General features: G+C 54.5%; 1 protein-coding gene across 4 annotated transcripts in view; it reads left to right on the top strand.

Moving 5' to 3' along the window:
- The window catches only part of RP1L1 (RP1 like 1), a 43,876-nt gene extending 35,024 nt beyond the window's left edge, over positions 1–8,852 (top strand). For all 4 annotated transcript variants that reach the window (XM_036241325.1, XM_036241322.1, XM_036241324.1 and 1 more), the window contains 2 exons: positions 1,453–1,588; positions 3,168–8,852. In XM_036241325.1, coding sequence (XP_036097218.1) covers positions 1,453–1,588; positions 3,168–8,248 — 5,217 coding nt within the window. In that variant the 3' untranslated portion in view covers positions 8,249–8,852. The remainder of the gene's footprint in view (positions 1–1,452; positions 1,589–3,167) is intronic.
- Positions 8,853–12,554: the final 3,702 nt, after the last annotated feature.

Genomic DNA, 12,554 nt, shown 5'->3' with positions numbered 1-12,554 from the left:
GCATATTTTTATATAGGCTTACTACAGAGCTATCAGCGTTTCTGTAAACAAAGTAACCTCATGATTATTGGTTGTTGGGTCCTCTACTGGATGGATGCTCTCAATGGTCCTAGACTTCTGCCTCTTTCTGAAATGGGAGCATCATTTATTTTATTTTTTTTAAATGTGTTTTTGTTGGTTTTTTTTTTTTTTTCTTTAGAGAGGAAGGAGGAGAGAGATGGAAACATTGATGTGAGAAACATCCATCAGCTGCCTCCTGCATGCCCCCCACTGGGGATCGATCCCGAAACCTGGGCACGTGCCCTGACCCCGAATCAAACCAGGACCTCTCAGTCCATGGGGCGACACCCAATCCACAGAGCCACACCAGCCGGCTAAAATGGAAGCATCATTTAGCTCCCAATTCTGTTTTCTCCCTTGGAACATTCCGATTTTCTAGAAGCAGGCTACACCTATAAACTGATAGCATTGGGTCACGTTTGCATTTTTACGATGGACCAGAGATCTAAATCAAAAGAGAAATGTACCTGGTAGTTTGAAACAAACTTTTAATTAACTGGGTTGAAAGATCTGGTGGACAGCACACTTAATGTCGTTTTGGGAGGAGGAGGTGAAAGTGTTCTCTCTCTATTTTCTTGTTAATGAACATACCCTTCTAATTTGAGAAAATGAAAAAGAACAGATTCAGCACTTTAAAGATGGAACTAAATTCCCCAACACTGCTCATTACGATGTAATGCTATAAATAGTGCAAACCCTCAGATATTCGGGGGGCCTCAGGGCCAGGTGAGATTTTTCTAAAAGCAGGGACCTGTTTCCTAAAGTGCAATCAGCACTGATGTTGCCTGTTCAACTCCTGGCCCAGGACATCCTGCCGGTGGGAGTGGGGGTGGGCGGGGAGGGTGACACAGTGTCTGGGCAGGAGCCTGGAGAACCCTTGGAGGAACCTGGGACAGAGGGGCTGCCTGTGCAGAGCACAGTGCCTGGCCCTTCTCCGCTTTACTAGGGGCAGAAGACGAGCTGACGGGCTCAGGTTACAATGGAAAACAGGAATCCGACCCAAGAGGAGACTCTGCCTGGGGAAAGGGTGAGATCGTCTCCATATCGGTTGCTTTAAAAATCGCCTATTCTGGAGGGCGCAAGTGTGGCAGGGAAGCAGACCAAAGGCTCATGAAGTCTGTTCCAGCTGAGGATCCAGAATCGCCTCTAAACCACGAACCTCGTATCAGGAGGGTGTAGAGGTAGATCATGGTGGTAGGACCTCAGTCCTCAGCTGGTTATGGAGATATTATGGTAAGTGGATGGGATCCTTCCTTTGGATCAGAAATCTGGGGTGAGATGGACAAGCAGGAAAGGGCCAGAGTGAAGAGAATCTTCCTCCACCTGTGTCCCCCCGAGCAGAAAGGGGGTTCTGCAGACCAGGCCCCCTGACTCAGCGCTCCCCTTCTTCAGGTGAATTCTCTGAAGGCTCTACTGCACTGCCCCTCGGTGCTGGTGTGTGCCGGTCCTGAGGCCTTCGGTCCGGCAAGGGAAGGTGCCGGGAGTGGGACTGAAACTCGGTCGGGACAAACTTCGAGGAACAGAAACGGTGAGTTTCCTCAGTGTTATTTGCACTGAATAGTGGTTCAGGAGAGTCGGGCGGGTATTCTTTCTAGATAATTTAGGAAACATGCCTTTGGCTCCAGTTCGTAGGGTCTCCCTCACCCCGTCCTCGTCTTCCCATAGCCATCAACCTGAACTGGGTTGAACATGTGCCTGGGGTGTGGGAGAGGGGAGGCCGGCGTTCAGAGAATGGGGATTAGGAGATCTTGAACTCCAAATTTCCAGTACCTAAAGCTTTATTAAGGACGATGTTGGACATGAGATTACGGAGGCAGTGGGCCATGGGTATGTGGCATTGGTCTCTTTCAAGAGTCATGAGTCTCTTAGACAATAGTGGGGGCCAAATGGACCGAAACTAATGATACCCATCAATCATCCATCCAACCCATCAGTCTAAACATCCAGCCATATATCCATCCAAAGGCCTACTATGTGCCAGCGTTTAGGCTTTGTTATTAAACACACACACACACACACACACACACCACACACTATTTTGAAAGCACAATTAATAACTGTAGAATAAGAGTTTCAGCAAAACTATTGGAATGACAATGGGCAAATTTTGGCAAGTACACAAAATAATACTCTTTGTGGAAAGCTATTAAGAAATGACAATGATGGCCAGGTACCGGAGGTACAGAGACCATCAACCACAGTCCCTCTCTGGAGGAGCGCCCTGTCCCCTTTGGTGCTTACGAATGGGCAGAGCTTGATGAAACCCCGTCCTGCTCAGATGGAATCATGGTGGCCTATTCTTTTTCTGGCCATAAGCTCACCCTCCACTAGCGCCTTTCTCTTGTCAAGTGTTAGCTCAGGAGATGAAATTAGAAGTAATAGAGGCTTCATTCTTTCTTGAGGTTTTTTTTTTTAAATCCACAGTAGCTTCTTCTTCTCTTTTGCATGGCTGGGGTGCAGGTTTGACTATCAGGACCTGCTATTGTGTGTCCAGGTCCTTCCTTGCAATCATTTATCAACCCCAACGCTTGATGAGTGTTAGGATGATAAATCACCACTAATAATTGCAAAGCATTTTACAGTTTACAACCAGGTTCGTAGGCAGCAGCTTATTGATTTTGCTTCCTGTGCTGGGGGTGGGCGTGGGCAGGGCTAGGACTTAGCTCTGGGCACTGCTGCTCTGCCCACCACCTCTGCTGTCTATTGAGAACCCGCTTTGTGCTAGCAATTCTGCAGGAAGTTTTTCTTTTGTTTCCAGGAAGTTTTATATGCATTGCCCTGCATTGTTCAAACACACTTCCAAATAGATACCATTACTCTTATTTTACAGCTCAGAAAAAGAGTCTCTGCCAAAAGCTACACAGCTAGGAAGAGGCAGGGTCCAGACGAACCCAGACTTCAAGTTCATCTTGCTTTGCTATGCTGGTTCTCAAACAGCAGGCTGGGGATATTTGTTCTAGGATGGTTTCTGCCCTGACTGTGGTTTTGGAGGCGACAGGGGTGTTTAGGGGTGAAAGGCTCATGCCCAGCCTTTTGCTGCCGCCCTGAAGCTCCCCCAGCAGCTCACTGTCTTTTCCTCTTTCCTCTTACTCCTCACTGCGTGCCAGGGAGCTGGGGCCCGAAGGCCAAGCAGAGTGTGATCCACTCGCGGTCCGGGTCGGGCAGCAGGCCACGGCGGTTTTCCCTGCTGTCCGAGAGGTCCGGTCTCAGCGAGCCCCTGGTGTCCCCGCATCGCACCTGCATGGGCCCTGCTCCCGACAGGCACCCTCAGGACACACCTGCCCAGCCGGGCCCCTTGGTGGCCGGTGATGGCGTCGAGAAGAAGGTCCACTTGAACGAGGATGGCAGCCTGTCTGTGGAGATGAAAGTTCGCCTCCACCTGCTAGGCAATGACACGCTCCTGTGGTCCAGGAGAGTCGGAAGGGCCAGTGGGGAGGGGGAGGGGGACCCCCTCTGCTATGTGTGGGAGGGCCACCCTGGGGGCTCCTCAGAGCCAGGGGCACAGGGACTGGGGACCCAAAAGGCAGGATGCAAGGAAGGCTTTGAACGAGGCCGGTGGCAGCCAGGGTCCAGATATGAGATCTGGACGAACCCCCTGTACACCGCCCAGGGAGAGGGGACAGCCTCTTGGAGGAGGGCCAGGCTGACCCAGCACTCCCCCACCAGGAGTCCCTGGAGCCAAAGGGTGGCCGGCAGGAGAAGAAGCAGCAAGGACAGCGTCAGCCCTGTCTCCAGTGACAGATCACCCAAAGGTTCTGAGCCAAACTCCTGCTGCTGCTCCAGGACCCCAGACGACAGCGTGGGCCTGCATCCAGCCTCTGGCGATGCCTCCCAGAGCGGATCAGGGCGGGAAGCTGGCGGCACATCCTGGGCTGCGGAAGGCCCAGGTCCAGAGGGAGCAGGGCCAGGCAGCAGGGACCACTGCTCCCTGGAACCCAGGGCCCAAGGCATGGCCAGTGCTCTTTCTGACTCCTCAGCGAGTGCCGGGTCTCATGAGTTCAGCGAAAGGGGTGAGCAGCACCAGGGTTGCCCCAGCAGGACGAGGGCCGAGACCTCCCCATGGAAGACCTCCCATGGAGGAGGACCCTGTTCCTTCACCATCAATCCCTCACCTTTGAGGAACGAGGACCCACAGGCAGAAGGGAGTGAACAGGGCACTGGACACCCCCAGGCCAGGGATGGGTCTGGGATGAGACTGCCCCTGTCTTTGGGCCGTTTTGCCTCTGGGGGCACTGCAGAAGGCTCTTCCCCATCCCCGACCTGCGCCTCAGCTACAGGCAGGAGAGAGCAGGAGGGCAGAGCTACAGCTGCGTCCTCACCCAGCACTTCTGGCCTTGGCCCAGGGGCCCATCGGGGCGGCCCCAGGCAGCATCACAGCCGCAGGGACACCCACTGCCCCCGCGACTCACCTGTGTCCAGGCGGATGCTGGGGCCCCCCACCACAGGCAGGGTCTGCCCGGCCGACCCAGCACCACACTTCTCTAGAAGCTCATCTGGCGTCAGAAACAGAGCCTCTCGGGGCCCAGAGCCACCCTCCTCTGCCTCTCTTCATTCCCAGGACACACGATGGGTCAGCAGTGCCCCCCTTACACCGGGGAGCAATTCAGGCTGTGCTTCCAATGTCTACCCCCCGTGGTCTCCGTCCGCTGAGACCGAAGGGAATCCTTCCAGCGCATCAGACTCTTTCAGCCCCCCAGCTTTCGGCCTGGGTGAAAAGGGAGGGGGCGAAGGTCCCAAGCCCTCCCAGCTCTTGGCTGGACAGCATGCAGAGGGGAAGCCAGGAGCCCACCCCGGGGGCTGCTCCTCACAGATGGGCACATCCCGGGTCTGCAGGACCCCTGGTGGTGAGACGCGGGCCCTGCAGGCCTCCCAGCCTCAGGGCTGCCAGGGGCCCCTCTCTGGGGCCTGCGTGGGGTGCAGCAGGTACTGTCCCGCTCCACCCAGGGCACGGCCCTCTACCAAGAAACACCCTTCGCCCAGCAGCTGTGGAGACCACAGTGCCGACTGGGTGCCAGGGGGCACCGAGCCAGGGGAGGAACCCCTAGACGCGCAGCGCCCACGGCCCCCTGGCGCTCAGTCAGGGGGCACAGGGACAGCAGTCAGAGCAGCGGGAAGGGGCAGCCCCAGCCTAGGTCCCCAGCCTGGCGGGATGATCCAGGGGCAGGTCACTGGAGGAGGGGAAAGCCTGCAGGAGCAAGAGGACAATGGTCGTGTGATGACGCCAGGGGCTCTGCCCCGAACCTCACCAGAAGCCGTGGTCCGAGAGTGGCTGAGCAACATCCCGGAGGAGCCCGAGCCCATGAAACGTGAGGTGGAGGATGACAGCACGGATGTGTCTGGGGACGGCCTGGAAGGCCCCACGGAGGACCCTGTGGACAAACATCCCCTGGAAGGTCTGCAGGAGCCAACTCAGGCCAGTCCACCGTCCCTGGAAGGGGCTGCCAGTGAAAAAGCAGAACCAGAGGGGGCCCCCCCAGTGACTGGTGATGCGGGTCCCCAGGCAGGAGAGGGTCCTCCCCACAGCGGGGCTGTGGAAGCCCCCAAGGAGGCTGGGGCAGGCGAAGGAGCAGCTGGGGACTGTGGCGTGGGCCAGTGCGTGCTTCCCCACCGGGTCTCTGCCTCCATACAGATCATGAAAGCGCTGGTGGGCTCCAAGCAGGGCCGGCCCAGCAGCCTGCCCGAAGTGTCCGGCCCGGTGGGCAGGAGGCTCAGCCACTCTGCCCAGGCCCTCATCTCCTGTCTCGCCAGGCTCCACTTCTTTGATGCAGACCTTGGGTCTCCCGCCGGCAAAGTGAGGTTCACAGACTCTCCTCGGTACCAGGAGCTCCTGAGCAACCTGCAGGCCCTGTGGCCGGGGCGTGGCCTCGGGCGGGGCGAGCTGGACTCAGGCGTCCGGGAGGTCGGCAGGTGCCAGGCCCTGCCAGGTCTCAGGTCCCACGCTGTGACTGAGGACCTCACACCAACGTCCTCCTCTGGTGTGGATGTCAGGAGCGGTTCTGTAGGTTCCGGGGAGGGCAGCGGACCCTGTGCCGTGGACTGTGCCCTGGTCTCTGAGAGGACAGAGCTGCCCTTGGAAATCCCCTGCCAGAGGCCTGACTCCAGAACCTCAGGGACCCCGGAGGAACTGGGAAACCAGCAGCCAAGTGACTCCAGGGCCTCTTCGAGTTCTCGCGCCGGGGCCGGGGCCGCCAGGAAGGACGAGGCAGAAGGAAGCAGTGGGGAGCCGACGCTGGGCAGCAACCTGGACCAAGCAGTTCAAAACACGACGCAGGAAGAGGCAGTGCAGTCAGAGAAGATGAAAGAAGGGAAAGAGGCAACAGAACTGCAGGGAGAAGGTGTCAGTGGCTTTCCAGAAGAGGAAAGCGCCGCGGGACAAGAGCCAGGGACCGGCTCTCCGCCCGGGGAGGGTGCGCGGGAAGATGAGCGTGTCCAGGAAGAGGCAGCAGGAAGACACCCTGCCTCCAACGCGCTGTGCCCTCCAGCGAGGAGAGGAAAAAGGACAGAGACCCTTGGGAGCCTCACTGAGAGAGACTCAAATGCCAGTGGGCGTCAACGTGGCCCCAGCGCGGAGCCTGGTTTGGAGAAGCTGCCCAGCGCAGCTGAGACAGACCAGAAGCAAACCCAGGCCAAGCTCACCCAGGGGACTGGAGAGAAGGGCCCTTCTACGGCTCACAGCGGGCTTCTGGACCCTGACCCCCTCTGGGTGTCCAGGCTGCTGAGGAAGATGGAGCAGGCCTTCCTGGCCGACCTGGCCAGTGCCATGGCTGAGCTCCGAGCCCGCTGGAGCCTGCTGAGCAGCGACCTGCTGGACCGGATGGTGGCTGAGTTGCAGCAGGACGTGAGCAGGCGGCTCCAAGGCAGCACGGATAAAGAGCTCCGAAAGATCCAGAGCCGGGCTGGGAGGAGGGCGCCGGGGCCCCCCGGGGCAGCCCTCAGGTGGGAGACGACCCTGCAAACAGAGCAGCGCAGGCATCGCCTCCGGGGCCTGCGCCACCTCGCGGCCTTCTCCGAGCAGACCCGGGCCTGGGGCCCCCCCTTCCTCTCTCTGGAGGACGTGCCAAACCTCAGTGGAGCCCCGGGGACCCAGCTGGGTGGGGAGGCCAACGGGGGGGCGTTCTGTCCCTGCGAGACCTGCCTAAGGGAGAAAGTGATCCCTGTGTCCCCGAAGGACACAGTGGGCAGAGCCAGTGCACCCATCAAAGAGGCCTTTGACCTGCAGCAAATTCTGCAGAAGAAAAAAAGGGGATGTGCTAATGGGGAGACAGCAGGGATGGCCCCTGAGAAGACAGGGCAGGAGCCCCTTCAGAGAGACCCCTCGCGGACAGGGACTGTCCAGGGAGCTGATGGAGGCCTGGAGCTGCAGTTAGCCCGGGGCCCTGGGGCAGAGGAGGGGGATGAGGATGAGGACGAGGGCAGGCAGACCCCAGGCAGAGGAGAAGATCCGGGAGGAGGAGAGGGGGACGCAGCCACTCAGAAGAAAGGGGGGAACGCACGGCCTTGTGTCGGCCACCACCCGGAGACAGTGCAGCGGGAGGAGCAGGGTGGAGGCGACAAGGAAGAGACAGAGGGCTCCGGGGCTGAGGTCAGTGTGGAGAGTAAAGCCTTGGGAAGAGCTGAACAAAGTCTAGGAGGACAGAATGACACCACAGAGGTCCAGGAAACTGCAGAAGAGGAGCAGCCAGAGTCAGGAAGAGGAAATCAAGGTGAGAAAGAAGGGCGTCCACAGGCTGGCCCGAGACAAGGCCAGTCGGGTGAGGCTTCTGGACACAGCAGCCCAGACCAGGGCGGGGGGCCCACACCTCCCCCCGCCCCAGGTGGAGACACCCCCGGCCAAAGGTCAGGCCCAAAGCCCGGCCTCTCCTCGTCCAGAGCCTCGTCCCTGGGAAACTGCTCTCAGCTCTCCCAGAAAGGCTCCAAAGACGAGCCTTCCAGTGGAGGCCTTTGGACCTTCGGAGACGAGCCCAAGGGAGTCCCTGGTTCAGGGAGAAAAGTCACGGACATGTACCCAGCAAGCTCCATTTCTGAGCAAGGAACAGAGGAAGGTCTGACCGGAGAGCCCAGCGCAGGCCAAGGCTCTGACTCAGACGCTGAGAAGGGAGTGAAAAGTCTCTCTAGGCCAGAAGTGAGGTTTGGAAAACTTGCCCTGAGCAGGACAGATGGCTTTGGCCAAGATGATTTAGATTTCTAGAGACCCAGCTGCGAGGTGGCCATGAGTCTGCAGCTCCGGTTTTATTCGTATTTTGTCTACAAGCCTGAGGGGGCGCGGCCCCCTGGAGATGTTCCAAGAGTGTGGGGGGAAGATCCAGGACGTGCCAAGGACACAGCGGCACCTCGCTGCCCTGGGTTCTCAGTGCTGGAGCTTCAGCGGGCCCTCCGGCCTGTCCCCGCACCGTGTGAGGGGCGACCTCACAGCCGACCTGTTGTCCCAGGTCAGCCGCCCCTCCCCCGCCCGCTGCGCCAGGAGGGCGGGACTGACGGAAATGTTCCAGGAGGGTTTTTGTTTGTGTGTTTGTTTTTTGCTAGCAAGTGTTTCTCTCATTCTTTTGCCTATTGATCTCCTGTTATTTTTCTCCTTGGCCTCTCTTGGCACTCACCTCGTTCGACTTCGAGGTGCTTTTCTCTGATCCTGAATATATCTGGTGACTCTGCAGATGTGCAAAAATTCAGGGAGAAGCAGATACATTCAGGGTCTCTGGACAAGGTTTGTTCTCAGCCCCAAAAGTCCAAGTGTATTTCCTGGATTAATTTATTTTTAATTTTTTAAAAAATCGATTTGAGAGAGAGAAAGACAGCGATTTGTTGTTCTACTTATTTATGCATTCATCGGTTGATTCTTGTATGTGCCCTGATCGGGGATTGAACCCACAACCGTGGTGTATTGGGACAACACTCTAACCAACTGAGCTACCCAGCCAGGGCTCCTTCATTTACATATATATATTTTAGAGGGTAATAGAAAAAATTATAAAATGCAAAAAATTGGAAAGAGGGAAACGTAGTCACCCAGGACCCCACCACTCAGACATAACTCGTGTTAGCGGTTTGATGTGTTTCCCATCAAACGGATTTTCCTCATCATTTGATAGTGGATGTCATCCTTATACACATCTTTTTGTTTTAAACTTAACAATATGAGAATTTCCCCTCTTGATCTCCAGATCTTCATAAACCTATTTTTAATACCAAAATAATACATTATGAGAATATAAAATAATCTACTGCACTATTTCACTCTTATTGACCATTTAGATGGTTTCCATCATTTTTCTTTAAACTCTCCCCCACCCCGAACTCCAGATGACTTCTTTAGGATAGATTCCCAGGTGTGGAATTACCGGGTCAAAGGATATCGACTTTTTTGAAGGCTCCAAATCGTTTTTCTGAAAGTCTGTACTAATTGACATCACCTGGCCCGAAAGCCTGTCATCAGTGTTTGGTCTAGTCGTTACAATTAGACATCTTTTGCTAACTTTATGGGCAAAAAGAGTATCTCATTTTCATGGGGAACTATTTTAAATGTATTTGATCACTAATGAGATTACAGAGCTTTCTAGGTTTTTTTAAAAAGCTATTTCCATGTAAATTATATGTGTACATGCCTTTTGCCCATATTCCGCCTGGAATCCTACCTTTTTAAAATGAATTGATTTCCATGTGCCCTTCATATTTTAAAAAAAAATTCTATTGATCATTTTTAAGATTTAAAAAATGCCCTTTCTCCATATCCTTGCACAGGCAGCTTTGGCCTGGTCCTGTCGGGTGAGGAGCTTTGGGACGGAGCAGAATCCCCTTGGTTCTCACCAGCATCCTCTCACACACGCCCATTTTGTGTATTCAGACTTGTGAACGTGAACGTCTGTGCTGCGAGAACAGGCGTCGTTCATTGTTACCTAGAGGTAACTGTTCACTGTAAAAACAAACAAGTAGTAAAAAACGAAGCGAACGTTGGGGTTGGGCTGTGTCCTCACGCCCGCAGTCCTTGTTCCCTCCCTTCCGAGCGCTGGAGATGTTCTTAATAAAATGTGACGTGTTTTCAAATGGTCTGTGGAGCTGATTCTTTACGTCGTTTACATTGAAAGGGCACCTCCCTGCAGGAACTGGTGCCTTAGCCAGCAGCTCCCAGCGGAACAGACTGCGTGCAGAGCTTGGTGTACGTGTGATGCTGTCCAGGGATGTCCAGAACTTGTCACTCTTCGCTGACATGGAGCTTTCACCGTGCACCTCTTCCGTGACCTAAATCCCCAGTCATCACCTAGAAGATGTTCCAGCTATAATCTGCTATCTCCCCAAAGGACAGAGACAACCATCCCTGGTGCCTACTGGCCTGGCACTGCCCCTCTCTGGTCAAGACAATGTGATGGGAAGAGCAGGGGACTTGGAGTGAGATTACCTAGGCTCAAGGGATAGCACCCCAGTTTCAACATCTGTGACGTGGGCAAATTGATGTTTTCTTCACTGCACTACTAAGAAGTAGGTTAGATCACATGTGAAACGTCATCATACATATGCTGGGAAAAGATCAATAATTTGATTAGAACTGCTATTTTCTGAATGCCTGTTATGTGTCGGGTACCACACATACATGATCCCTTTAATCTTCCCAGCATGTCTGCAAAGTAGGCAAATCGACATTGTCATCCCCATTTCACAGACCAAGTGACCGACGCAGGGTAGACGTCTATGAATGTGTCCAAGCTCACACAGTTAGTGAGGGACAAACCTGGGATTTAAACTAGAATATTTCAGACTCTGAAGTCCACATCCTTTTCCATCGTATCATATTTTCCTCATTTTGATTCAGGTTCTATAAATCAATAACTTGACTATAGGTGACCAACACTATGTTGAATGAATTTACCGCAAAATAGTTAAGACTTAAGAAAGTAAATAAATTGGGATTTTTTTGCTCAACTGATCGCATCACGTTCTTAGCAATGTTCTACTATGTACAGGGATCAGGAGCTGGAGATAACCTGGTCTTATGAAGGTGAGACTGACACTGAAAAGTTATCTGTCCAGGGGATTCTCCATTTACTGACGGACTCACTTGCTTTAGGCCCTCGAATATTTCTGATATCTATATCTAGATATCAGAAATATACTATATATATCAGAAATACATATACAAATATATATACATATATATATACATATATATACATACATCTGTTAATGGCAAACTGTGTTTCTTACTGACTTGGTCGTCGGTAAGGCGAGGATCTCGGTGTCTCTGTCCCTCCTTCTCTATGCCAACCATATTGCACAGCCTTGCACAGACTCCTGAAATTTAGCACTGCTTGAAAATGTTGGTGTTCCTGTCACCTCAGCCCTGATTCAAAACTCAGTTCATTCGTCACTTCGAGTGTTGCCAAAGTGCGTAGGGCATCTGCAGTTGTGCAAATGTTTTCAGCCAGTGAGTTCTCCTCGAACTAAGTGGGACAAGGAAGTAAGTGCCGGTGGAAAGAAGCCGAGCTCATCTCCCCTGGCCTTTTAGCTGGCGGGGACCAGAGATTCTGGCTGAAAAGCACCGTCTTTCAGTGGCTGAGAACTAAAGACCCAGGGCCAGGTCCCAGGCCCAGAGAGTCTGATCTTATTGGTCTGAATTAGGGCCCCAGCACAGCTTCTCTGTCAAATTCCCAGACACAATGTTCCGTCAAGGTGGCCCATCCCTGATTTAGTCCAGCTTCCTTTCTCCAGGAGAGAAGACAGATCCGACTTGCCTAGACCACACAGCTGGTGAGTGGCCACGCCGGGGCCAGACAGTGGGTCTTTTTCCGCACCTCACTTCACAGCCTCCCTTCCCAAAGCTCGGGGCTGCCCCGCAGAGAAATATGAGCAGCCCGCCTGCTCTGTGTAACCCGGACCTACGCCCCCTCACCTGCTCGCCCACCTACTTTCCTCTTCACCGCAGTTGCCTAAGTCTGCCTCTGTCCCCGTGGCCCAGGCTCTGTCTCCAGAGGGCCCCGCTGCGGTGTCCGGCGGAGAAGCGGTCTGCCTTTAGTCTGCGAAGTCCTCAGTCCAGTGCAAGGGGCCGCATCCCGAGAGGTTTCCAAACAAGCACGGGCCGGGTTCTTTCCCTCCACTTCACTAACGTGGGCAGCTCCACTCAGGAAACTCTGGCTCGGTGTCTGAGGGGGGGCCCAGGAAAATATGTTTCAACCAGCACTTGGAGAAAAACCCACGTACCCCCTACCCATTTGCCTGCCAGACCATTAGCTTCACTGTTCCCCTCATTATGCGGTCTCCCCAAGGACAATGCAGGTCAGTCACCGGCAACCTCTCTCCCTGCTCCCTCTCCTGAGAGGCAATTAGGGTGGTAAAGAGACATCTCCCGCGGGCTCGCCTACCCACCCAGTGTCCACAGGCACAGCTGGCCCTGGCTGTCCATGGGACTCACCTGGGGCAGACATTGACCTGGGCCACCGAAGTCCTTGAGCTTAGGCCCTGACTAACCCAGCTTCCCAGGCAGAGTGACCGAAACCTGTCTCATGACC

This window comes from Molossus molossus, unplaced genomic scaffold, assembly GCF_014108415.1.
Source record: "Molossus molossus isolate mMolMol1 unplaced genomic scaffold, mMolMol1.p scaffold_m16_p_4, whole genome shotgun sequence".
Classification (NCBI taxonomy): domain Eukaryota; kingdom Metazoa; phylum Chordata; class Mammalia; order Chiroptera; family Molossidae; genus Molossus; species Molossus molossus.
This window is presented reverse-complemented; position numbering and strand designations above follow the sequence as displayed.